Source organism: Pseudonaja textilis, chromosome 3 (genome assembly GCF_049901715.1).
Source record: "Pseudonaja textilis isolate UNSWEBS1 chromosome 3, rPseTex1.2, whole genome shotgun sequence".
Classification (NCBI taxonomy): domain Eukaryota; kingdom Metazoa; phylum Chordata; class Lepidosauria; order Squamata; family Elapidae; genus Pseudonaja; species Pseudonaja textilis.
Genome location: NC_141992.1, coordinates 2556873 through 2584867, shown reverse-complemented (window position 1 = coordinate 2584867; position 27995 = coordinate 2556873). Strand labels below are relative to the sequence as shown.

Genomic DNA, 27995 nt, shown 5'->3' with positions numbered 1-27995 from the left:
GGTCGCTAGGGAAGTGAGGGCTTGTGGGCGGGCGGCCGCGTTGCCAAGGAAGTGAGCGGCGGCCTCAGCGGCAACCGGGGCCGCCTCACGCCGGATCCGAGGCGGCGGAAAGGCCCGTCTCCTCCGGACGGGGGGAGCGGGGGTGGGGAGGGCGCGACGCATGCGAGGGCCCCTCGCAGGCCCAGCACGGGAGGACTACAAGCCCCATCGGGCACCGCGGCAGCGCCAAGGGCCTACCTTCCAGGCCGAGACCCCCCCATCCAGCTGAGGCGGCGCCGGTCATGGCCGGAGGGGCAGCAGACCGCGAGGTAAGCCGTGACCCGGGAGGGTTTGGCGTCGCCCGGCGGGCCCCGGAGAAGGGTTTGGCGGGGAAGGGAGGCCCGGCGCTGCGCCCTCCGTCCCTATCTTGATTTTTCCCCTCCTCTTTTTTCTTATCTGGTTTCTGGCTCTGGCTGAGCTTTGCTATATTTTTAGATTTATATCCCGCTTTATATCTATGTATGTATGTATGTATGTATATGTGTTTGTGTATGTGTGTGTGTATGTGTGTGTGTATATATATATGTGTGTGTGTGTGTGTCTGTATACGCACACACACATCCATATATATATATATATGTATGTGTGTGTGTGTGTGTGTGTGTGTGTGTGTATGTATGTATGTATATATATATATATATATATATATATATATATGTGTATATATATGTGTATATATATATATATATATATATATATATATATATATATATATGAAAACAAATCTCTCTCTCTCTCTCTCTCTCTCTCTCTCTATATATATATATATATATATGTATATCTATATCTATATGGATCTTTGATTATTCGGGTTTTCTCCCGTGTAAAATTGGAAGTAACCTGAGGACATTTCGACGAAATCTCATTCTTACTTAATAATCACTCTTACTCCAAGAAGCACAAAGCCAAAGACACAAGCCCGAAGATGACAAATGAGATTTCGTCGAAATGTTGCCAAGATACTTTCAATTTTACGCGGGAGAAAACCCGAATAACCAAAGATCCACATACAAATACCCGCAAAGACCTCAGAAAACACACACACACACACACACACACACACACATATATATATACACACATATAGATAGAGATTTGGAACATACTTAATACTCCTTCCTCCTCCTATTCCCCTCCACAACAACAATAACCCTGTGAGGTAAGCCAGGCCAAGAGGAGGGCTGGCCCAAAGTCAGCCAGCTGGCTTTTTTCATTCATTCATTCATTCATTCATTCATTCATTCATTCATGTACATAAAAAGACCAAATCCAGTCTGGGCATTTATGACTGGCTGTGTGAGGATCAATAATAACGATTGAAGCGCTTTGGGGGACTCTTAAGCCAGCCGGTCCCTTTCTGGGTGAGCCTACCTGGTAGGGTTGTTGTTGTGGGGAAATAGAGAAGGCAGGGGCATTCGGGGTGCCCTCTGCTTGAAAATATGTGGTAAAATAATTTGTCATATGCATGTGTGTGCATGTAGATAGATAGATAGATATAGATATGTAGATATATTGCAAACTATCCTTAAATTCAAGTTCCAGTTGTACCTATAAAAGAAGAGACAGATGCTTAAACTAGGAACTTAAACTACACTGCTCAAAAAAATAAAGGGAACACAAAAATAAGACATCCTATATCTGAATGAATGAAATATTCTTATTAAATAGTTTGTTCATTACATAGTTGAACGTGCTGACAACAAAATCACACAAAAATTATCAATGGAAATCAAATTTAGCAACCCATGGAGGTCTGGATTTGGAGTTACACTCAAAATTAAAGTGGAAAAAAACGCTACAGGCTGATCCAACTTTGATGTCATGTCCTTAAAACAAGTCAACATGAGGCTCAGTAGTGTGTGTGGCCTCCATGTGCCTTTATGACCTCCCTACAATGCCTGGGCATGCTCCTGATGATGTGGTGGATGGTCTCCTGAGGGATCTCCTCCCACACCTGGACTAAAGCATCCCCCAACTCCTGGATGGTCTGTGGTGCAATGTGGCGTTGGTGGATGGAGTGAGACATGATGTCCCAGATGTGCTCCATTGAATTCGGGTCTGGGGAACGGGCGGGCCAGTCCATGGCATCAGTGCCTTCATCTTGCAGGAACTGCTGACACACTCCAGCCACATGAGGTCTAGCATTGTTGTGCATTAGGAGGAACCCAGGGCCAACCGCACCAGCATTTGGTCTCACAAGGGGGCTGAGGATCTCATCTCAGTACCTAATGGCAGTCAGGCTACCTCTGGCGAGCATATGGAGGGCTGTGCGGCCCCCTAAAGAAATGCCACCCCACACCATTACTGACCCACCACCAAACTGGTCATGCTGGAGGATGTTGCAGGCAGCAGAACATTCTCCATGGCATTTCCTGACCCTGTCACGTCTGTCACATGTGCTCAGGGTGAACCTGCTTTCATTTGTGAAGAGCACAGGGCGCCAGTGGCGAATTTGCCAGTCTTGGTGTTATCTGGCAAATGCCAAGCGTCCTGCATGGTGTTGGGCTGTAAGCACAACCCCCATCTGTGGACGTCGGGCCCTCATACCACCCTCATGGAGTCTGTTTCTGACTGAGCAGCCACATGCACATTTGTGGTCCGCTGGAGGTCATTTGGCAGTGCTCCTCCTGTCCCTCCTTGCAGAAAGGTGGAGGTAGCGGTCCTGATGCTGGGTTTGATGCCCTCCTACGGCCTCCTCCATGTCTCCTGATGTACTGGCCTGTCTCCTGGTAGCGCTTCCATGCTCTGGACACTACGCTGACAGACACAGCAAACCTTCTTGCCACAGCTCACATTGATGTGACATCCTGGATGAGCTGCACTACCTGAGCCACTTGCGTGAGTTGTAGACTCCGTCTCATGCTACCACCAGCATTCAAAAGTGACCAAACCATCAGCCAGAAAGCATAGGAACTGAGAACTGGTCTGTGGTCACCACCTGCAGAACCACTCCTTTCTTGGGGATGTCTTGCTAACTGCCTCTGCTTTCCACCTGTTGCCTATTCCACTTGCACAACAGCATGTGAAATTGATTGTCAATCAGTGTTGCTACCTAAGTGGACAGTTTGATTTCACAGAAGTGTGATTGACTTGGAGTTACATTGTGTTGTTTAAGTGTTCCCTTTATTTTTTTGAGCAGTGTATATTATGCACTTAGCTTTCATCCGCCTAATATCGTCAGAGTGTAAAACCTACCATTGATGTGGTAGATATTATAACGGATAAATGGATATAAAACGGATCAACAGATGTTATTCCTTGTATCAAAAGACTTCTCTGGCTGTCTTGCATTTTGCCAGTTTACTTTTAACTGAGATGAAGTTAGCAATTTTCAGGTCCTTGACTATGTCTGTCTGTCTGTCTGTCTATCATTTTATCATCTCTATTATTTATCCGTCCCTATCTACCATCTGTCTGTCTGCATCCATCCATCCATCCATCCATCCATCCATCCATGTCTGTGTATATATGTCTATTTGTCTCTCTTTCTCTCTCTGTCTGTCTTATCTATTTTATCCATCTCCATCCATCCATGCCTGTCTACATTTGTCTATATCTATCTATCTGTCTTTCTATCTTGTATGTCTGTCTCTCTGTGTCTGTCTGTCCGTTCTAGCTATCTGTTGATCTATCTCTTGTCTTGTCTAATGTTGTGGATCTCCCGAGCTTGGGCACTATATTTGGCAGATCCTAGGTGCATGGCCTGTTCTGTTGTGGCACCTGCTTTGTGGATTATTTTCCCCCCAAATTTAAAAGCTGGCTTCATGTCTTCTCTCCTTCCGAAGATACTTCAATACTGGTTGCGCCATCGGGGGGCTGCTTGATCAGGGGGCTGGACTAGAAAACCTCCAAGGTCCCTTCCAGCTCACTCATTCTATTCTGTTCTGTTCTTTTCTATTCTATGTTCCATTCCATTCTTCTATTCTATTCTATCCTATTCTATTCTATTCATTATTCTCTTCTATTCCATATTCCATTCCATTCCTTTCTACTCTATTCTACTCTATTCCTACTCTACTCCTACTCCTACTCTACTCTAGACAGGGTCATTGTTCTGAGGGTTCCCTATCTCCCCAGAGAAGTGGATTAAAAGTGGTTTAAAAATGGGAAATACGATGAGAGCAGAAATACTACTTAATGAGATGGATTTATTGAAAGAAAAGCACAGGTGATGCTTCGCAGGGACTTTGTTTGAATTACACACGGGGATCCCTGGACGTGTTTATATAGCAGGATACTCTTTCTTTGCACCCAGAGAGCAGCCAGCCATGCCCAGGCATCGGGACCCCTTGTTGGGGTGCCTGAAATGACAGTAAAGTCAACCCTGCAATGTCAACCCATTGCTTCCCCCTTTGCCTGGGAGGTGACCAATAAAAAGAATGAACTCGCCTTCCTTTCCCCCTGCAAGCAATTAGCTGATGGTTGAATTAGCTCTGCCCCCTTTTTCCCTTAGACGCAATGTCATCCTATTATTCCAAGAAACCACAATTCAAACGGGCTTCTGTGTGTTTTCGACCGGCAACCCCGTTGAAAATGCATCCGGGAGCTTCCAGTTAATGGATTAGAATCCGTTTGGGGAACCTGGGCCAGATGGCCTCAGCTTTCCTAAGATTAATGGCGCTTTCTACAACGTTTGTGGCGGGCTGGCGGGTAGTTTCTGCGCAAGGGCTGTCCGGCATATTATCCTGGACGACAGCGCGACCGTTCACAGCAGAAATATGTTTACTGGGAAAGCGTCTCCTTGTCAGCGTCTCTTTCTTGAAGGGCTGTCAGGGGACACGAGGATCCCTTTCTTTAAACTTGCTGACTTCTCGGTGTTCGGTTATGGCAGCTCTCTAGTTTCATTGATTAAGAACATGTCTAACAGAGAACAGATCATCAGAGTTGGAAAAGGGACCTTATAGGTCATCTGGCCCACCCCACCCCGTCCAAGCAGGGGACCCTACACCATTTCTGACCAATGGCAGTCCAGTCTCTTCTTGAAAAACTCAAGTGATGGCGCTCCCACAACTTCCGAGGGCAACTTTTCTTCCGTGGGTTGATTGTTCTCACTGTCAGAAAGTTTCTCCTTATTTCCAGGTTGAATCTCTCCTTGTTCAGTTTCCATCCATTGTTCTTTTTCTGGCCTTCGGGTGCTTTGGAAAATAGCTTGACCCCCTTCCTCCTCTCTGGGGCAGCCCCACAAATATTGGAAGACTGCTATCCTGTCTCCCTGGTCCTTCTCTTCCCTAGACTAGACATACCCAAATCCTGCAACCATTCATCGTATGTTTTAGCCTCCAGTCCCCTAGCTATCCTGGTTGCTCTTCTCTGTACTTTTTGTAGAGTCTCAACATCTTTTTTATAGCGTGGTGACCAAAACTGGATGCAGGACTCTAGGTGTGGCCTTACTAAGGCTTTACAGAGTGGTATTAGTACCTCCCTCGATCTCGATTGTATCCCTCTGTTAATACAACTTAGGATTTCATTAGCATTTTTGGCTGCTGCTGCTGCACACAGCTGGCTCCTATTTAGCTGATTGTCCACTAAGACTCCAAGATCCCCCTCCCAGTTCCTACTATAAGATCCCTCTCACAGTTACTGTATATGGACGCCCGATTCACTCTCGGTGCTTGGGCAGTTTACAGAAGACATTCTCCAGTAAACCCTCCCAGCCCTGGGACATTAATCAAAGCAATCGGTTGATGGGCGCCGTATGTTCCTGGAATCCCCCAGACCCACTGGCAAAACCAGGTCTTCAGGGCCTTTTGAAAGTCTGTCAAGGTGGGGGTCTGAGCTGTCTCTGCAGGGATGATGTTCCACAGGGATGATGTTCTTCCTCTCTGCTCTACTGAGTCAGGTAGATGTAACTGGGGAAAAAGTGGTCCTACAAGGCCCACCAGAATGATGTTCCACAGAAAAGGAGCCACCAAGGAGAAGGACCTTCTTCTTGGTCCCACCAGAGGGACCTCCTTAAAGAGAGGGGACCCGTAACATCTCCTTCCTCCTCACTCTGGTAGGCCTGGTAGATGGAACTGGGAAAAGAGGGTCCTTTAAGTCAATGGTCGCCAACCAGTCAGCCAGGGACCACTGGTGGACCGCAAGAAAATTTTAGTGGTCCGCAGAGAAATGTCGCCCGCAAAGCAATTCATCCAGGCTGCGCGGGAACACAAGGCTGCGCCGCCCACGTGGCCTGCGGGAACACAAGGCTTGCGTCGCTTACATTGGAAACAACACGAGGTAGTGAGGGGAGGGGAGAAAGGGCGGAGGGCCCCATTCATCTCATGCACCTGGCCTGGCCACCGGGCTGCTTCTTTCTTCTTCTGCTTCTGGCTGCACGCAAGGAAAGCAGCCAAAGTCTTTCTTTCTCTCCCCCAAACTCCACCAGAAATGAGCCTTTGGGACCCTGCAAGGCCTCCTGCGCCAAGAGGCTGCACCGGCAAAGACTCATTTCTGGTGGAGTTTGGAGGAGAGAAAGAAAGACTTCCGTAGCTTCTGCTGCTTTCCTTGCATGAAGCTAAAAGTCTCTCTCTCTCCCTCCCTCTCTCTCTCTCCTCCCCTGAGAACGGAGCTGGAGATGGTATCCTGTGACCCCAAATAAAGAACAATCCGTAGGAAAACGGGGTGGGGGATTTTCCTACAGACTTTTGGGGGAAGATTTTCCCGGGGTCTCTGGTCCGCGGGATTTAAAACGATGGGTTTGGTGGTCCCCGAGGTCCAAAAGGTTGGCGACCCCTGCTTTAAGTAACCTACCCCTAAGCCATGGAGAGCTTTGAAGCTAACAACCAGCCCCTTGAATTGAACCCCCAAACAAATCGGCAGCCAATGCAGCTCAGAGGCGACAGGGGTACAAATCTACACTTGGCACAGAATTGCATTTTTAAACCATTCAAGCCTTTAGCTAGTTTTCAAGGACAAGCCCCATGCAGAGCACATTGCGGTAGTCAAGATGAGGATATGGCTGTCCCTTCCATTCTGCCCCTTTTATGGGCATTATGAAGCTACAAAGCCATAAAACACCCCCGGGGACCACGAGATTGCAGAGGGCTGAGGTGTAAAGATCTCCCCCCCCTGCCCAAGGACGAAGCTGAGTCAAAAATTGGCCAGCTTCATGGTTGTCGTGTCTGACTCCCCTTCGCTGATTTAAGAAACCCCAAATAGGCCTGGTTTGGGCCAGAAATGTGTCCGGGTGCAGGCTAGGAAATTGAAAGATCCTCTTGGGAGAACGCAATAATTGCACAGCGTTTGGTTTTGCAGCCACGAAAACTACGGGGGGACATGACAAGGTTAGCTGGACGGAGTTCCGCTCCAAGGCAAACTTCATCTTCAATTTAAAAAAAATACGGTTCAATTCTGACACTTTCTCCTCGCAAGGATGAGAGGGATCTCTAATAACTCACAAACACTCACAAAGACAATAAAATCTTTCCATTTCATCCCCACCGATTCCATTTTCACCAGAAAAATAATAAGGTTTTGCGGTGCCAAACGGAAGGCCAGGTAAAATCCTGACGGGACCTGCCCTTCATCAAGCTCCGTGGATGGCCCAGTGGTAAAACGATGGCTCGACAATTGATGTTTTCAGAGGAGGGTAAGGTGTGAGTCAGTGTGGTTCCTCTGGCAACAGCAGCCTTTGCCAGCCTATGTAGACAGATACCGATATAGATTAGCAAGAGTTGGAAGGGATCTTGGAAGTCATCTAGTCCAACCCCTCTCCGCCCAAACAGGAGACCCGACATCATTTCTGACCGGTGGCAGTGCAATCTCTTCTTGAAAGCTTCCATGGATGAAGCTCCTACAACTTCTGAGGGCAACTTTTATTCCATGGGTTGATTGTTCTCATGGACAGAAAATTCCTCCTTATTTCCAGGTTGAATCTCTCCTTGATCAGTTTCCATCCATTATTATTCCTTGTCTGGCCTTCAAAGGTGCTTTAGAAAATAGCTTGACCCCCTTCCTCCTCTCTGGGGCAACCCCTCACATATTGGAAGACTGCTCTCCTGTCTCCCCTGGTCCTTCTCTTCTTCCCTAGACTAGCCAGGCCCAGTTCCTGCAACTGTTCATCCTATGTTTTAGCCTCCAGTCCCCTCATCATCCTGGCTGCTCTTCTCTGCACTCTTTCCAGAGTCTCAATCTCTTTTCTTTAATGTGATGACAAAAACTGAATGCAGTACTCTAGGTGTGGTCTTACTCAGGCTTTTTAAAGTGGTATTAGCACCTCCCGTGATCTTGATTGTATCCCTCTGTTAATGCAATTTAGGATTGCGTTGGCTTTTTTGCCTGCCACCGCACACTGCTGGCTCATATTTAGCTGATTGTCCAGCTAATTTACAGGTTAAATCTCCTTGTTCAGTTTCCATCCATTGTTCCTTGTTTGGCCTTTAAAGGGTGCCTTGGAAAATAGCCTGACCCCATCCTCTCTGTGGCAGCTCCTCCCTCAAATACTGGAAGACTGCTCTCCTGTCTCCCCTGGTCCTTCTCTTCCCTAGAATAGCCAGGCCCAGTTCCTGCAACCGTTCATCGTATGTTTTAGCCTCCAGTCCCTTCATCATCCTGGTTGCTCTTCTCTGCCCTCTTTCTAGGGACTCAATGTCTTTTTTATAGTATTTTTTAAATAGCCTGTTCTAAGCTGTTCTGCTGTGGCAGCTGTGAGTCTGGAGCCATGTTTAATAGCAATAGCATTTGGACTTATATTCTGCTCCATGGTGTTTTACAGGCAGTCCTCGAGTTACGACTGTAATTTGAGGCCAACATTTCTGTTGTTAAGTGAGGCAGTGGTTAAGTGACTTTTGCCCCCATTTTATGTCTTGTCAGAGCTATTCAGCGAATCGGTGCAGTTGTCAAGATAGTAACACGGCAGTTAAGTGAATCTGGCTTCCCCATTGACTTAAGAAGGTCGTAAAAGGGCATCGTATGACCGTGGGACGCTGCGACCATAAATATGAATCAGTAGCCAGGCATCTGAATTTGAATTACATGACCTTGGAGATGTTGCAATGGTCGTAAGCGTGAAGAATGGTCAAAAGGATTGTTTTTAGTCCATTGTAACTTTGAACTGTCACTAAATGAACTATTGTAAGTCAAGGACTACCTGTTGGCCATGGTGGGCTGTCCTGCATCAAGTTGGCCACAGAGAGTTGGCAGTAGTGTCATATTCCAGAATTCAGCATCAAGAAAACTCAGATAACACAAGCTTCAGTTGGAAACTTTTATCTTGAAAGTATGGATTCCCAGCACAAAGTGACTGTCATGCTCCTGTCAGAATCTGATTTGGGGGGAGAGGCCGAGCAGCTGACAGGGAGTGGGAGTGTGGCTGTGGAAGAAACTGGGGAAGGGGACAGTCTGGCTGGGTAGAGCAGGGGAGAGGTAGAACAAGGGAGAGGGAATTCAGAGGAAGACCCAGGCCCACCCCCTCTTCATCCTAGGGCATGCAGGGAGGAACAGAGAATGGAGCAACGTGAGTTGCCTGGCTTATGGGAGAGGAAAGGGCCCTGATTCCCTTCATTAGCTGCAGCTGGGAACACAATGTTTAAAAAGGGAAGCTGTGCACGGCAAACTGTTGGGAGCAAATCGTGAATTATCTGTTATTGTTGAGGCTTATCTGGGTTCCCTGGCGTCTTCCCAACTGTGTGTGTTTTGCTGGCCTTTTAAGTCTGCAATTCCTTCTCCTGCCCTGTCAAGTTAACATGGTTTCTTTGGATTTTTAGTTACAGTTTGTATGTACTTTTGTTTTCGGACTGAATTTTCTCCACTTCAAGGCTGTTCCTGGGAGAGTTTTTCTCCAGACGAAGGTAACCTGGACATTGAAAGCAAAGTTGGAGATAATAAAGGGACTCTTCTTGCTTATCTGACTGTGTGGCCTTCGTGCCACGCCCCTTTGGGTCATCACAGTGACCATAAAGCAAACAAATTTAATTGTGCTTTACCTCTTATGCCCTTAAGTATATGCAGCTACCCCACCCTCCTGGAGCTCTCCCCTCCCCGCTTTCTTTGCTTTGTACATGGGCCCTCCCCTCTCCCTCAATGTCCGGTTGCCGATGATCATCTATTCGGTATCATCGCTGATTGCCCCGGAGCATTCCCAGCTGTCTGCTGGCCCTGTGCAGCTCAGCCGATCGCTCCAGAACGATCCCAGCCATTTGTGGCTCTCCATTTGTGGCCAATTGCTCCGGAGCCTTTCTAGCAGCAGACACAGTGGCAGTACAGCGTTCACCAGGTGCTCTGGGCTATGGGGCATTTGGATGATTCCTTCTTCCATGGCCCGCTTTTTCGGCACCGGTGGGTCCACCCCCACCCCCCGCCAAATGGCAGCCCTGAGATGGCCTGCCAGCGTTTGGCCACCTTGACACGTAGCAAGTTGGCTATAGTAAGTTGGCCATAGAGAGGTGGCCGTGGTGGGTTGGGCTGTAGCAAGTTGGCCACAAAAGTTGGCCATGGCAAGTTGGCCATGGCGACTTTGCTGCAGAGAGTTAGCCATAGCTAGTTGGCCATAGTGAATTGGCTATAGCAAGTTGGCCATGGTGAATTGGCTATAGCAAGTTCGCCATGGAGAGTTGGCTATAGCTAGTTGGCCATGGAGAGTTGGCTAAAGCTAGTTGGCCATAGTGAATTGGCCATGTCAAGTTGTCCCATTCTGCCTGGCAGTGGACAGAGGGTTAGCCTGCAATACTACATTCTAACCACTGTGCCCCCACTTCACCTGAAATCATCTAGCAGGTGAACCAGGTACAGAAGAGCAGGTGTCAAAGGGTTGGGCTCAGCGGGAGTTAGGAGAGCTGTGATCTCTACTCCCAGAAGGAATGGTTGGTTGATTGATTACATTTATATGCACCCCCCATTTCATTATCAAGTGACTCTAGGTGACTTACGATGTCATAAATAGCAGAATACAAGTACTCCTCGACAACAATTCATTTAGTGACCGTAATGCAGGACTAGAATTCACTGTCTCCTGGAGATTGGCCCAAAGTTTCCCAGCCAGCTTTCCTCCCTAATCCAGAACTCGCTGTCATCTGCTTCCTAGGCCAGCACCTTAACAACTAGACCAGTTGTTGTGGTGATTCCCCGTTAGGAGAATGAGCGCATACAGGGAGACGTATTTGAGAGGAGTGTTTGAATAATACACATGCAGAACACAGATACACTGTACAGTAAATGTAGGTTTTTACTTCCAGAAAGATTTAAGCAAAATTCAAAAAAAGCAGTCCAAAGTCATTCACAAGTAAATCAGTCAGTTTTCAATCCAGGGATAATCCAATAACAAAGTCCAGTGTCAAAAACAGTTCAATATTAGAGTTACATTAAATCCAGTAATATCAGTCAATTAGAAGAAATGGAGCAACGGCAATACTTTCCAACAGAAGGAAACAGAGATATACTTACACTCTCTTCTGAGACTCAGACTAAGACAAACCAGGTTTCTGGCTCCATTTTATGGCCGTTTGAGAAACCACACCTCATAGTTTTGCATTTTCTTAAAGATACAGTTTTAAAACGTTTATCCTGGTTTATATATTTCTAACCCAAATACCTGTTAGGTGACTTATATTCCTAACGCCAGCGATGGCTAATGTTTTTGGCACCAAGTGCCCAAAGCGCACACGTATGCACGCATCCCCAAAATGCAATACATGCGCATCTCCTGTGCATGCAACCTTCCCCTCCCGCGTGTGGGGCAGAGACCTGAAGACCAGCTGGCCGGCGGGAGGCACATGCACACATGCGCAACAGAGCTGGGCTGGGGCGATGGCTCGCATGCCCACAGAGAGGGTTCTAAGTGCCACCTCTGGCACATGTGGCATAGGTTCGTCATCACGGAACTAGGCCAAATTTAAAATATCTTTGAGAGCGGACGAGAGTATGCATGTGATTAAAGGCAAAATTTATTTCATTGGATTTGTGCAATAATTATCAGAGCGTAAAGAAACTAAAGCCCTCCCATTTAACGAAGCTATTTATTCTATTTCTTGTGAGTCTGAAAAAGGAGACGTTGATTTTCATATTTATGAAATTTGTTTGTTGCCCATCTCGCTGCAAGATTATTTTACTGTAATGTTTTAACCTGGTTTTTGTCATTTTTTTCAAATCTTTTATTCTCCATGTTTGTTCCTTTTTGTATATGTGCGGTTTACCTGTAAGCCACCCAGAGTTTGTTTATTATTTATTTACGAAATTTATATGCCGCCTATTTTGCTGTCCAAAGCGACTCTGGGCGGCTTATAACCTAATACAAATATAAAAACAGTAATAAATGCCAGAGCGATTAAACGTTGCAGGGAACAAATTACAACTAAAAAACCGGGGGGGAAAAAAACACAGGACCAGCAGAGCTGTTGGGAACCATTCAAATTTAATAAATGAATGCACGAATAAATTAATAAATAAAATTTGCCAAAGTCCAGCTAGGCAAGAGTGTCCAATCTTGGCAACTTTGAGACCTGTGGACTTCAACTCCCAGAATTCCCCAGCCAGCATGGCTGCCTAGGGTATTCTGGGAGTTGAAGTCCACAAGTCTTAAAAGTTGCCCAGGTTGGACAGTACTGATCTAGGATGTTAAGTGTTAATACTGTAGGATAGAAACTTCTGTTTGCTGCGCCAACTATGGTGTTGCCTTAATCTTTCCATTCTGTTCTTGTACTACATTCTTTCTAGGATTAGAAGAATCCTTGTGGTCTTCCTGATTTCCTCATCCGTTCATTTGGTCCCCGTGCTAATCGTCTGCCATGTTGAAGTTAAAGTGCTCGGAGTCGGTCAGAGTCGTCGTACGATGCCGGCCAATGAACAGCAAAGAGAAAGTGGCCTCCTATGAACAAGTGGTGGAAGTGGACGTGAAATTGGGGCAGGTCTCCGTGAAGAACCCAAAGGGAACATCTCATGAACTTCCAAAGACGTTCACCTTCGATGCCGTTTATGACTGGAGCTCCAAACAGTTTGAGCTTTACGACGAGACTTTCCGGCCGTTGGTGGACTCGGTTCTCCAAGGGTTCAACGGGACCATTTTCGCTTACGGACAAACCGGGACGGGGAAAACGTACACCATGGAAGGTGTGCGTGGAGACGCTGAGAAAAGAGGGGTCATCCCCAACTCCTTTGACCACATCTTCACCCACATTTCCCGGTCTCAGAACCAGCAGTACCTGGTCAGGGCCTCCTACTTGGAGATCTACCAAGAAGAAATCAGAGACTTGCTCTCCAAGGACCAATCCAAGAGGCTGGAGCTGAAGGAGAGGCCCGACACGGGGATCTACGTCAAAGATCTCTCGTCCTTCGTCACCAAGAGCGTGAAAGAAATCGAACACGTCATGAATGTGGGGAACCAGAATCGTTCGGTGGGCGCGACCAACATGAATGAGCACAGCTCCCGCTCCCATGCCATTTTCGTCATCACCATCGAATGCAGTGAGGTTGGGCTCGATGGGGAGAACCACATACGGGTCGGGAAGTTGAACCTGGTGGATCTCGCGGGCAGCGAGCGCCAGTCCAAGACCGGAGCCCAGGGGGAGAGGTTGAAAGAAGCCACCAAGATCAACCTCTCCCTCTCTGCCTTGGGCAACGTCATCTCTGCGCTTGTGGACGGCAAAAGTACCCACATTCCCTATAGGGACTCCAAGCTGACCCGGCTTCTCCAGGATTCCTTAGGGGGAAACGCGAAGACTGTGATGGTCGCCAACATCGGCCCCGCCTCCTACAACGTGGAGGAGACCTTGACCACGCTGAGATACGCCAACCGTGCCAAGAACATCAAGAACAAGCCAAGGGTCAACGAAGACCCCAAAGATGCTCTCCTGCGGGAATTCCAAGAAGAAATTGCTCGCCTGAAGGCCCAGCTGGAGAAAAGATCCATCGTCAAGAGGAAGAAGAAGGAGAGGAGGAGAGATGGCGGCATCGGTGAGGAAGAGGAGGAAGAGGAGGAGGAGGAGGAGGAAGAGGATGGGGAAGAAGAGGAAGGGGCGGACAAAGATGACTACTGGAAAGAGCAACAAGAGAAGCTGGAGATCGAGAAGAAGGCCATCCTGGAGGACCACAGCTTGGTGGCCGAGGACAAGATGAGGCTGCTGAAGGAGAAGGAGAAGAAGATGGAAGACCTGAAACGTGAGAAAGAAGCCGCTGAAAAGCTGGGAGCTAAAATCAAGGTAAGACACCTTTTCTACTGAACGACGTATTTACATTGACCGTTAATCAGCAGAACACGTACAGGTAATCCTCAGAGTGGCGTGGGGGAACTCTCACCTCACAGTCAAGAGGTTGTGAGTTTGATCCTAGGTAGCGGCAGATGTTTCTCTCTCTGGACACGATGAGAATATATCTGTTGCGAACTCCGTACTGGCAACAGGGAAGGGCATCCGGCCAGTAAAATACTCAGCTCCATTCAGTTGCCCCACCTCCACCCCGATGTAAGGGATCATGGGGTCATTAAATGACAAAAAACTAAAAATATACAAGTAATCCTCAATGTACGACCACCATTGAGCCCCAAAATTTGTTGAGTGGGTTTTGCCCCGTTTTATGACTTTTTTCGTTGCCACATATTATTAAGCGATTCATGGCAGTTGTTCAATGAGCCACACCGTTGTTAAGGGAATCTGGCTTCCCCCATCGACTTTGCTTGTCGGAGGGCCACCAGAGAGGATCGCGTGACCCCGGGGACCCTGCAATGGTCATAAATGCGAGTCGGTTGCCCCACGCCTGAATTCGGATCATGTGACCTTGGGGATACTGCAGCGGCAGTAAGTGTGAAAAATGGGCCTAACTCACTTTTTCCAGTGACGTCACTAAGTGAACTGCTATAAGAAAATTCAGACTGGTATACGCATATGCCTGCAGAGTTAAGAGCAAACCCTTGAAAATACGCAGAAACAAAGGTGTAAAAAATATTCTTATTATATTGAGGGGATGTTTATGACCCGTCCATCATCAAAACATTATGGCCTCCACAAAATAATAATAATAATAATAACAACAACCGGCTTCTTTGTCCATGTGTTGTCGTTGTGGGGTGGGTAGCTGGGCCTTTCTGATTATTTTTGTTTTTATTTTATTTTATTTTTTTTCCTATTCTGTGCTTTTTATTGTTTGTAAGCCACCTAGAGTCGCTGTGAGCGAGCAAGGAAGCGGCTGTATAAACTTTCAAAATTAATAAATAAATGAAGCAGCCTGAATGCAGCGAAGGGCAGGTTACTTTATGCATTTCTAGCAAACATTGTGATTTATTGCTAATCGGTAATGGAACTGTGATGTGTCTGGCTTAGCGTTATCGGTTGAAATCTGATTCCTCATTTTGGTAAACTTCAGCCAGGTGTACGCCGCACGAAGAATATATCTTTTTTTCCTTTATACTTTTAAAGTTGAGTGGAATTACAGGTGTGAGATCAGGGTGATATCCGCAGTGTTCTAATTTTGTGGCATTTCTCCCCCGGCACCCCTTAAATTTTTGCTTTCAAGGCAATGGAGAGCAAGCTCCTTGTCGGTGGGAAAAACATTGTGGATCACACCAACGAGCAGCAGAAAATCCTGGAACAGAAACGGCAGGAGATCGCTGAGCAGGTGAGATAAGGACAGAAATGGCTCCTTTGCCCATATCTTTTATTTGGAGGCTCACCTGCCAATACAACATAACCTCTTTCCTACCTGGACAAAGGCCCCTGAGAACATTTCCCAAGCAAATGTCTTCCCCAAGTGTGAAAAATACGGTGGTTCTCAGCTTACAACCGTAACTGAGCCAGAAATTACAGTCGTTAGTTATTGCGGCTGTTAAGCAGATCACCATGTGTATTGGTACTGCCTGATTGTATTGCCTTTTTTTTGTGGCTAAATGAACACCGCGGTCATTAAATGAAGACGGCGGTCATTTTAAGGGAACCCCCTTATACCCAGGAGGCGTTTTTGGTTGGAAACTGGAAGTAAACACCGGTTTCCAGCAAAAAGCGTCATAAATCAGTCCTTTGCTTCCTTCCAGTTTTTTCATCTGATTAAAATTTCTCTACTATATAATCAGTCACTGTCTTTGGAGATCATTGTCATTGTATGTTTTTTGAAGTTAGGACCTGAGAGCCAATTAGATTAAATGGGTTTCTGAAGTTTTTGTGGACTTCATAACTGTAATTTTTATATATAATATATAATCTTCTTTATATATAAAAGCAAAAGACCACTCACGCATCATAAAATCTCCAGAATAGTAAAGCCTACAAACTTGAAATTTGGCACGTTATGTTCCTCTTGGCTTCTAGATGCTCACTAAGAAAGGACTTTTTGAAATGACCATCAGAGCATTAGTATTTTCTATATTATTACTATTATTACTATTACTATTATTATTATTATCACGCTCTGATGCTGAGGAGTTCTACTTCCCCTCCCCACCTGAAAAAAAGAAATCTCTTCCAAAGGCAAAACACAAGCAGAGGATAAGGAGTTTCCGTTTCAGTTTCACAGCTTTAGGACAGAACAGCTGAGCTAAGCCACGCCCAGGCTCCTTGCTGTCTCCTTCTTGCTCACACAGCAAATACTGCTTCAGTTTCTAAACAGCCCTCAACTCTCTCTCACACTGACAGGACGCTAGCCAGATGAATACCGATGGGTGCTGGTAGGCAGAGCCAGAATTTTCTGTTCCTTCTTTTCCTCCCCCCCCAAAACTACACCCCACCACATAGTTTCATCGCGAAGAACGGGTATGGAGCTAGTTCCCTCTTAGGAAATGAGTTAATTCTTCAACCAAGTTGAGTGTCTCCTCTGAATGGGTCACTAACAAAGAACGGAAGTGTAGAGATTGGTGAATTGGAAAGCTTGAAACCAATGTCTTGTCGTGTCCTACAGAAACGACGGGAACGAGAAATCCAACAGCAAATGGAAAGTCGGGATGAAGAAACCTTGGAGCTGAAGGAGACCTACAGCTCCTTGCAGCAGGAAGTGGACATCAAAACTAAGAAACTGAAAAAGGTGACACAAATAAAGGAGAATACTTGTATGGGAGATGGAGAAGAGGGAGGAGGAAGAGGAGAAGGAGTCCTTTGGGGCCCTTGATGCTCTCTGAGCTGGTGTTCTTGTTAGACTTACATAGTGCTTCACGGTGCCTTTCCAGCCCTCTCTTGAGCAGTTTACAGAGTCAGCCTCTTGTCCCCAACCATCTGGGTCCTCATTTTACTCACCTCGGAAGGAGGGAAGGCTGAGTCAACCTTAGGAAGGAAGGAAGGAAGGAAGGAAGGAAGGAAGGAGGGAGGGAGGGAGGGAGGGAGGAAGGAAGGAAGATAGGAAGGAAGGAAGATAGGGAGGGAGGGAGGAGGAAGGAAGGAAGGAAGGAAGGAAGGAAGGAAGGAAGGAAGGAAGGAAAGGAAGGAAGGAAGGACAACAATCTGGCTCCTCATTTCACTCACCTCGGAAGGAGGGAAGGCTGAGTCAACCTTAGGAAGGAAGGAAGGAAGGAGGAGGGAGGGAGGGCAATAGGAAGGAAGGAAGGAAGATAGGAAGGAAGGAAGATAGGGAGGGGAGGGAGGAGGGAGGAGGGAGGAAGGAAGGAAGGAAGGAAGGAAGGAAGGAAGGAAGGAAGGAAGGACAACAATCTGGGTCCTCATTTCATTCACCTCGGAAGGAGGGAAGGCTGAGTCAACCTTTAGAAAGAAGGAGGGGAGGAAAGGAGTAAGGAAGGAAATGTGGAAGGCAGGAAGGTAGCAATAGCACTTAGACTTATATGCCGCTTCACAACCCTTTTACAGCCCTCTCTAAGCCGTTTACAGAGCCAGCCTCTTGCCCCCAACCATCTGGGTCCTCATTTTGCCCACCTTGGAAGGGGGGAAGGCTGAATCGATCATGAGCCAGTCAGGATCAAACTGCTGTCAGCTGTCAGAGTCAGCCTGCAACACGGCATTCTAACCACTGCACATACAGAGTCTTTGGAGCAAAGGTAGCCCTGTCCATGTCATGCTGTGCAACTGTATTCCTCTCTTCCAGCTGTTTTCTAAGCTGCAAGCTGTGAAGGCCGAAATCCACGACCTGCAGGAGGAGCACATCAAAGAGAGACAAGAACTGGAACAAACCCAGAACGAACTGACCCGGGAACTCAAGCTGAAGTAGGTTCCCGCTAACCATGTATTCCTGTTTAAGGTCTGGGAAACTGTGGCCCCTCTATGACTTGTGGACTTCAACTCCCAGAATTCCTGAGCCAACCATGCTAAGTCATGAAGGGGCCATAGCCAGCATGGCTGGCTCAGGAATTCTGGGAGTTGAAGTCCACAAGTCATAAAGAACGCAGCGGCGCAGTGCTTAAGACTGCGGTACTGCAGGGCTACGTCTGCCGCCTGCCGACTGCCTGTAATTTGGCAGTTACAATCTCAGCAGGCTCCAGGTTGACTCAGCCTTCCGTCCTTCCGAGGTCGGTAAAATGAGGAGCCAGATGATGTGGGGACAATAGGCTGACACTGTAAACTGCTTAGAGCAGTGGTCGCCAACCAGTGGGCCAGGGACCACTGGTGGTCCACGAGAAAATTTTGGAGGTCCGCAGAAAAATGTCACCCGCCCCAAAGCAATTAATCCAGGCTGCGCAGGAACACAAGGCTGTGCCGCCCACATGGCCTGGGAACACAAAGCTTGCATCGCTTGCAGTGCAAACAACACGAGGTAGTGAGGGGAGGGGAGAAAGGGTGGAGGGGGAACTTGTCCCACGTGCCCCATACCCCTGGCCTGGCCACCGGGCTGCTTCTTTCCGCTTCTTTCTTCTACTGCTTTTGGCTGCACGCAAGGAAAGCAGCCAAAGTCTTTCTTTCTCTCCCCCAAACTCCTCCAGAAATCAGTCTTTGGGACTCTGCAAGGCCTCCTGCTCCAAGAGGCTGCGCCGGCAAAGACTCATTTCTGGCGGAGTTTGGGGGAGAGAAAGAAAGACTTCCGCAGCTTCTGCTGTTTTCCTTGCATGAAGCTAAAAGTGTCTCCCTCTCTCTCTTTCTCTCCCCCTGAGAATGGAGCTGGAGACGGTATCCTGCGATCCCAAATAAAGAACGATCGATCTCTAGGAAAACGGGGTGGGGGATTTTCCTGCCGACTTTTGGGGGGATTTTCCCAGGGTCTCTGGTCCACAGGATTTAAAAGTATGAGTTTGGTGGTCCCTGAGGTCCAAAAGGTTGGCGACCCCTAGCTTAGAGAGGGCTGTGAAGCGGTATATAAGTCTTAAGTGCTATTGCTATAAAGGGGCCATAGCCAGCATGGCTGCCTCAGGAATTCTGGGAGTTGAAGTCCACAAGTCCTAAAGAGGCCATAGCCAGCATGGCTGCCTCAGGAATTCTGGGAGTTGAAGTCCACAAGTCCTAAAGAGGCCATAGCCAGCATGGCTGCCTCAGGAATTCTGGGAGTTGAAGTCCACAAGTCCTAAAGAGGCCATAGCCAGCATGGCTGCCTCAGGAATTCTGGGAATTGAAGTCCACAAGCCATAGTTTCCCACCCCGGTCTAGAACACGGGATGGAAGGAACTTCGTGGTCAGCTGCCCCAGAGACAAGAACGAACTTATTTACTTGAGCGACCTGAAAGATGGGAGTCCAGCAAGGGAAAGATCTTCTGGATTCCCGCCGGATCTCACTTTGCGCTTTGCCGATCTCCCGACAGGCACCTGATCATCGAGAACTTCATTCCTTTGGAAGAGAAGAACAAGATCATGAATAGATCCTTCTTTGACGAGGAGGAGGACCAGTGGAAACTTCACCCCATCACCCGACTGGAGTGAGTCGCCTTCCTCTTTGAGGGTTGAGGGACACGTCCGGTTTTTAGGTACAGGTAGTCCTCAACTGACAACAGTCCATTTAGCGGCCGTTCAGAATTATACACCGGCACTGCAAAAAGTGGCCTAGGGCCGTTTTTCACACTTAGCGACCATTTGCAATGCCCCTGTGGTCACTGATCAAAATCCAGGTGCTTGCCAAGTGACTCCTATTTACAGCGGTCTCAGTGTCCCAGGGTCATGTGATTCTCTTTTGCGACTTTCTAACAAGTCAGTGGGGAAGCCAGATCACTTCACAACCGCAGGGTTTCACTTAACAACTGTGGCCAGAAAGGTCGCAAAATGGGTGGAGGGGAGGGGAAAACTTACTTGTTTCGCTTAGCAATGGAAATCTTGGGCTCAATTGTTGTCATAGGTTGAGGACTACCTGTTATTGTAGCTTACAGTTCTGATCTCCACGTTTTTGAGGCAGGATGTTCCTTCGCTGATTTTCTGCTTTCGAGAGCCGGCAAGGTGATTGTGCCACTCTTTGATTTTAAATAATAGAGCCTGCCCATCATGACCATAATTTGCATAATTTGCATGTAAATTGGATTACCCAGGGGCCCAGCCTGATTTTACAATCTGTTTTGTGGCAATTATTAAGCAAAAAGCCTTAGGTTTAAACTTTTATTCATAGAATAGAGTAGAATAAGGAATAGAATAGCATTAGGAATAAGAATAGAATAGAAAATAGAATAGAATAGAATATAGAATAAAAGAATAGAATAGAATAGAATAGAATAGAATAGAATAGAATAGAATAAGGAATAGAATAGCATTAGGAATAAGAATAGAATAGAAAATAGAATATAGAATAAAAGAATAGAATAGAATAAAAGAATAGAATAGAATAGAATAAAAGAATAGAATAGCATTAGGAATAAGAATAGAATAGAAAATAGAATATAATAGAATATAGAATAAAAGAATAGAATAGAATAAAAGAATAGAATAGAATAAGGAATAGAATAGCATTAGGAATTAGAATAGAATAGAATAGAAATAGAATTACAGAATATGGAATATGAATAGAATAGAATAGAATAGAATGGAATATAAATAAAATTACAGAATAGAATAGAATAGAATATGGAATGGAATGGAATAGAATAAAATTACAGAACAGAATAGAATACTAGAGTTGGAAAGGGACCTTCAAGGTCCTCTAGTTCAACCCCTTGCTAAGGCAGGAAACCCTAGACCATTTCAGACAAATGATTGTCTTCGTGGTGGTCAGAGAGGCTCCCTGAATCTTATGGTGTGTACGTGCGTCTTACACACAGAAAGGCTGTTGCGTATTTGACCTGCTGTTCCCTTCCCCGTTCCAGGAACCAACAGATGATGAGAAGGCCCGTGTCCGCTGTGGGGTACAAGAGACCCCTCAGTCAGCATGCGAGGATGTCCATGATGGTCCGTCCAGAAGCTCGGTACAGGGTGAGCTCCGTCTATATTTTGGGGGTTGTGGGTGGGGAAGATCTGGAATAACTATAAGAAGCGATGCGTAAAAGAAGCGCCAGCCAGCCCTTGTCTCACCTGAGGAAGGTGTGCACTCAGTGGAAAGACAGGCCCTCACGTCCTGTAAAAAAAAAAAAGGAAAGAAAAAGTGATTTCTCTTCGGAGATTACTGGTCTCCACCTCCCGTCGTGGTCTGGAACTGTGTGAAGAGCACAGGCGGTCCTCGACTTATGAAAGTTCATTTCGTGACTGTTCAGAGTTACAAGGTCACCGAAAAAAAAAAGTGACTTGGGACCATTTTTTCCACACTTATGAGTGTTCCCCATGGTCACCTGATCAAAACTCAAAAGAGTTGGCAACTTGACTCCCATTGACGACCGTCGCAGTGTCCCCTTTTGCGACGACCCGACGAGCCAAGTCAATGGGGGAATTCACTTAACGTCCGGGTTCCTAATTTAAGAACGGCAGTGATTCCCTTCAAAATTTGCGGCAAGAAATGCCGTCAAATGGGGGCAAAACTCGCCTCCCAAATGTCTCACTCGGCCATATAAATTTTGGGGTCAGTGGTGGTCATGACTGTTAAATGGGGTGTGCCTCATTGGTTTTTTAAGGGAATCGTTGCAGTTCTTAGATTCGTCAAAACAGCCGTTAAGCGGTTCTTGGTTTCCCCAGTTGATTGTGCTTGTCCAGAGGTCGCAAAAGGGGATCAACGTGATTCCGGGACACAGCAGCTGTCATAACTGTGAACCAGTTGTCAAACATCTGAATGTGACTATGGGAATGCTGGAATGGTCATAAGTGTGAAAAAATGGTCATAGCTCACCTTTTTTTTGCCGGTGTAACTTCAAATGGTCACTAAAACGAACAGTTGTAAGTCGAGGACTACCTGTACTGCAGACTACTTCTGCTGAGTGGCGGCTGCCAGCAGTTTGGCAGCTCAAATCTCACCAGGCTCATGGTTGACTCAGCCTTCCGTCCTTCCGAGGTGGGTAAAATGAGGACCCAGATTGTTGGGAGTCATAGGCTGACTCTTTAAACTGCTTAGAGAGAGCTGGAAAGCACTATAAAGTGGTATATAAGTCTAAGTGCTATTTCTATTCCTTTTCTTTCTTTCTTTCTTTCTTTCTTTCTTTCTTTCTTTCTTTCTTTCTTTCTTTCTTTCTTTCTTTCTTTCTTTCTTTCTTTCTTTCTTTCTTTCTTTCTTTCTTCCTTTCTTTCCTTCCTTCCTTCCTTCCTTCCTTCCTTCCTTCCTTCCTTCCTTCCTTCCTTCCTCCCTCCCCTCCCTCCCTCCCTCCCTCCCTCCTTCTTTTCTAAAGGTTGACTCAGCTTGCCATCCTTCCAAAGTGGGTAAAATGAGGACCCAGATTGTTGGAGGCAACAGGCTGACTCTATAAAACTGCTTAGGGAGGGCTGTAAAAGCACTATAAAGCGGTATATAAGTGCTATTGCTACCATCCTGCCTTTCCCATTTCCTTCCTTCCTTCCTCCCTCCCTCCCTCCCTCCCTCCTTCCCCTTCCTTCCTTCCTTCCTTCCTTCCTTCCTAGGTTGACTCAGCCTTCCACCCTTCCAAGGTGGGTAAAGGAGGACCCAGATGGTTGGGGGCAAGAGGCTGACTCTATAAACCGCTTAGTGAGGGTTGGTTCCTTCCTTCCTTCCTTCCTTCCTTCCTTCCTTCCTTCCTTCCTTCCTTCCTTCCTTCCTTCCTTCCTTCGTCTCCCCTCCTCCTTCCTTCTTTCCTTCCTTCCTTGTCTCCCTCCCCTCCCCTCCTTCCTTTCTTCCTATTTATCTGCCCTCCATTCTCCTTCCTTCCTGCCTCCTCCTTCCATCCCTCCTTTCTTCCTCCCTCTTTCCTTCTTTAACCTCCCTGAGACCTGATGGTGTAATGGTTGGAGTACAATCCTGCAGGCTCCTTCTGCTGCCTGCCGGCTGCCTTCAATTTGGCAGTTCAAATCCCCCCAGGCTCCAGGTTAACTCGACCTTCCCTCCTTTTGAGGTGGGTAAAATGAGGACCCAGATTGTTGGGGGACAGAGGCTGATTCTGTAAACTGCTTAGAGAGGGCACTAAAACATTGTGAAGCGGCATATAAGTCTAAGCGCTGTTGCTATCCTTAAATTCCTGGGATCCTTATCTAATTCCTAGTGAGTTGAAAAGATCCCCGTGGAACTCTGATCTAAGGCCTTTATTAATTGTCTCACACTTCATTATGAGAATTACAAGCCCATCCTGACATGTCAGCGTGGCTTACAAAAGACAACAATCAACCCAGAATAAAGAGAATATTTTTTAAAACAAACCTAGAAAAAAAAAACCCCAACAACCAATTTAAAAAAAAGAAAGACATTGCACTATTGAAATCATCCAGTATTGAGCTCTGCTGAATTTGGACTCTTTAGGCAGAAAACATTGTCCTTCTGGAACTGGATATGCCCAGTCGGACTACGCGGGATTATGAGGGCCCGGCCATCGCCCCCAAAGTCCAGGCCGCTCTAGAAGCCGCGTTGCAGGATGAAGATGAGATCCAAGTGGACGCGTCGACTTTCGAGAGTACGTCGAACAAGAAATCTAAATCTCGGTGAGCTGGTATTTGAATCCACTATTCCTTTGTAGGTCTGAGAAGTTGGGTGGCTGAATTGGTGGGCTTCCAGCCCCCTTAATTGGGGGAGAGATGTCTGTAAAAAAAAACAAAAAACCACGATCTGCTAGAGATGCAGGAATTTCTGAAATAGAAGATCTAGAGGAAGCCTAGAAAACAGCACACATTCCCTCCGGTCTCTGTAAATACGTTCGATAAAGGAAGACTCGTGTGTACATAACTCAGCGTTACTCAATCTTGGCAGGTTGAAGATTCTGGGAGTTGAAGTCCGTGAGGAATTCTGGGAGTGAAAGACCCAGTTCGGTCTAGTAGTTCTTGTGCTGGCCTACAAACTGGGAGAGACAGAGTTCTAGTCCCACCTTAGGTAGGAAAGCTGGATGGGTGATTTTCGGCCAATCACCAGGAGACATTGAATTATAGTTCCACCTTAGATTATCAAAGCCAGCTAGGGGACTTTGGGCCAATAACCAGGATAGTGTGAGTTCTAGTCCCACCTTAGACATGAAAGCTGGATGGGTGACTTTGGGCCAATCACCAGGAGACATTGAATTATAGTTCCACCTTAGATTATCAAAGCCAGCTAGGTGACTTTGGGCCAATAACCAGGATAGTGTGAATTCTAGTCCCACCTTAAACATGAAAGCTGGATGGGTGACTTTGGGCCAATCACCAGGAGACTGTGAGTTCTAGTCCTGTGTTAGGCATGAAAGCCAGCGTCAGTTTTGGAATCTTTATTAAAAGCTGCCACCCAGCTGCGGAGGAGGAAAGGGGGCTGCCGTTGTTTGAGTAGCTTTCATTAGACAAAATATATACATAACACCTTCAAGGTCATTCTCTATGGCGCAGCAAGAATGGTAGCCGAAGGGTGATTGGTTCACGTGATTTATGATGTGAAAGAAAAGGGGTGGGCGTAGGTTGAGTCTTGTGGGAAGTCGGGGAGGAAAGTTTAGTTTCAGAATTCCACAGACGTGCCAAATTTCTGTTTTAATAAAGCACTTTTAAGATTATGGTTGTTTCGGAGTTAGTGATTGGAACGGATAATTTCTGGAATCCTGACAGCCAGCTGAGTCTGCGCCAGTGACTCACTCTCAGCCCAACTCACCTTGTTGTGGGGGAAAAAATAGGAGGAAGTTGGATTTAGATCATATTCTCCACCTTGTTATGTATAAAAATAATAAAAGCAGGGCACAAAAGACTTAAAACCCAAGGATCCAGGCAAGATCTTTGCCAAGGCAAAAGCCCAGGGACTCTTTGTTAGCCGCACGTATACAACCAGTGAAATTCTTTCTAAGAATACGATGTGAGATTTGTCGCCTTTTGTTTCGTTTTCCGCCCGCGAACGCGCAGGGATTTTCGTTCAGGAAGTTGCTTCTCCTTCACGCTCCTCCATTTTGTATCCCGCAGGCCTAAAACTGGAAGGAAGTCTGGCAGCTCGCCCTCCAGCGCCTCCAGCTCTCAGCTGTACCCCCAGTCTCGCGGGCTGGTCCCCAAGTAAGCCCGGTCGCTCCCGCTTGAGGGCACGGCTCCCATTCGGCCGTCAGTGCAGAGGCACGCGAACAACCTGCAAAAAAGGGGAGGGGGAACACTTTTTAAAAGAGGCCGAAGTCCAGAAGGAGGGGCCCCTTTTTTTGACAAGGAAACAGCCACCTCCTTTCTGCACCTGGTGGGACAGGTCTACGAGGGCTGCTCTCTCGCCCGCGCAAAAGGAACGATTTGCACCTCGGGAGGTGGGGCTGAAGGCGGAGGAGCCTTTCCTTAGGAAATCAGAAATGCATGAGTTACATTAGTGTGTGTTAGAAGCCAAGAGAAGCACGGGGTGGGTGGGTGTGTCCCCTTGCCTGCCCCCCCCCCCGCAAACCCCCCGTGGTCCTCTCGCTTGTCTCTCGCCCTGGCGCGCTCTCGTCCCCGGAGCCGAGGGCAAATCTCCCTGCAATCACCTCGATGACGCCTGAGAACAAGGTTGAGAAGTGACCAAGGGGATTTATTTTATTTTTTTGCTAGCCATGGCTTGGTTGTTTCCCGCCCCCCTCCCCCCCCTTCCATAGGTGAGGGTTGGGTTGGGAAAAAAAACACCTCCAAATTGGGGGGGGCGGGAAAGAGGGCGAGATCAAAAGACACTGCGAGAGCTTTCGGTACGTACGCAAAGGGAAAAGGTTTCGAAATCTGCCCTTTGGGGGGGGGGGCGGCTTTAGAAGGTAGGAAATTCACCAATCCTTGGCTTGTTTACAAGGAGGGATTTTTTAAAAAAGGTTCCAGGTGGGTCGGTTTCCTGGAGACCTCGACCACGAAGACCAGCAAGAGGCTACCTGGTCTAACAATCGCCCGCACCTCAGCTCTTCCTCTCCTCGCCACCCCATTCTCTGCAACCTGGGAGCGTTCGGGGACCGTCGCGTCCTTGTCTTCCGCTGTAGCTCACCTGACCTCGCTACTTGCCTCTGGTTTCCCTCCCTGGGAGAAATTAAAAACTTCTGAAGGGAGGAGAACAACTCCTCTCCTCTCAATGGCGGAGGTTAAATCAGAGCCAAGTTTGAGAGGGGCTCCCAAGGGGGCAAGGCTTCCCATGTCCTCTTTCCGCTCCTAATTTCTTATTTAATAGTAAAGTTACCAAGCAGCCTGTCTGGAAAGTGAGATGCTACTAAAAGGGGCGGGGGGGATATTTCCAACTACTGAAGACTGTGCCCCCCCCTCCCTTTCGCTTCCTATTGTTTTATAGTTCGGTTTGTATATTTAACATGGTTGCACATTGCAAGTTCAGCTGTCTCTCTTTTTTTTGTTTTGTTTTTACACCGACGGTCGTAACTGTGAATATATTCTCATCAGCTCCCTTCTTCCGAATGTTTTTCACGTCCACGTTCTTCGGCTAGTCCGCCTTGTGGGAACTGATCTCAAAAGGCATACTCTTAAAAGTGTTAAAGGGTCTTTTTCGTCCTTGTTACGCCTTCTCGTCACTCTTCAGAGGGGGAGAGGCGTACGAATTCCATGGTCTCGTTCCCCCCACCCCATATAAGGACGCCCCGAGAGGCATTCTGCTGGCATGGTGCCTCAGGAGGCCCGGCCTTGCTCCCCGGACCTTCTGCTGTTGAATTCGCCAAGTATGTTTCTTGTTAATGGTGAGAAGCTGATCAGCCACAGGGTCAGTGGGGTGTTTTAATTTGGCGAGCTGGTCGGTCTTTAAGAATCGTATGAAACAGATCCCGTTGCTCTGCCAAGTCCGTTTCCTATTTGGTGGGGCCGATTCCCTGTGTAATTAAAAGAATTGACTGGCTCAAGAGGGGTGGGGGTGAGTTCAGCGACAAATCCAAAGATGATAAAGAAGTGGGGAGCATTTAACTGTTTCCCTAATGGCTGCATTTTTGACTTTGAGACCATTGGTGGTCCCCTGCTTTTCCCACGCCTACATTTTTTTCTCCATCTTAATCTTTCATGTACTGTCTTCTTAGTGTTTTCTGAAGCCGGCACTCTCTCTTTGGAAATATTTTAATAAGCCATGGTGTCAGCTACTGCCTTGTTATTTAAGGCAGCCCTTCCTCACTTGGTATCCCTAAGTATGTTGAATTGTTTCTTCATATCCCATGCCATGCTGTGAATATTAAACGTTGGTACCAGGCTAGACCAATAGAGCGGGGTTCTCCAACCTTGGCATCTTTTAAGGCTTGTGGGCTTCGACTCCCAGAATTCCCCAGCCGGCATCGTGATGCCGGCTGGGGAATTCTGGGAGTCGAAGCCCACAAGCCTTAAAAGTTGCTAAAGTTTGAGGCACCTGCAATAGAGGATCTATTAAGGCCTATGGAAAATTCATTCACTGGGTTGAATAAGCTTCCCTTGGTTCCAGCGGGAATTGCAACGGGAATCTTATTCAAAGGACGGGATATGAGAGATGCTACTGTTTTTCTGCAAGCAATGTTTCCTTCCTGGGATTGTACCTAACCGACTACTGTTTTATCTGTACATAAAAGAACACTTGTCAATAGTTCTTTTTTTCTGTCCATGGATTTAAAGCTTGTCTCTCTCTGTAATAGCCTCTCTTGTCTAGGAATGTAAAAGTGCTCCTGCAAAAATAATAATAATAATAAAAAAATCATCTGGATTTATTGTATGTAAAATAACACATTTCCTCGGGGTTTTGCATTGTTTTATTTCACACCATACATATATGCCAGCTTTATAATCTGTAATAGCATGATG

At 47.0% G+C, this 27995-nt stretch overlaps 1 protein-coding gene across 1 annotated transcript; it reads left to right on the top strand.

The window, feature by feature from the left end:
- KIF3B (kinesin family member 3B) lies at positions 1-27916 on the top strand. The gene is made up of 9 exons (XM_087928780.1): positions 1-308; positions 12670-14150; positions 15460-15561; positions 16834-16956; positions 17965-18083; positions 19607-19720; positions 21089-21194; positions 23611-23789; positions 25215-27916. Exons 2-9 carry the CDS (start codon positions 12741-12743, stop codon positions 25303-25305), a joined length of 2244 nt encoding a protein of 747 aa, XP_087784906.1. The 5' UTR covers positions 1-308; positions 12670-12740; the 3' UTR covers positions 25306-27916.
- The last annotated feature ends 79 nt before the right edge of the window (positions 27917-27995 follow it).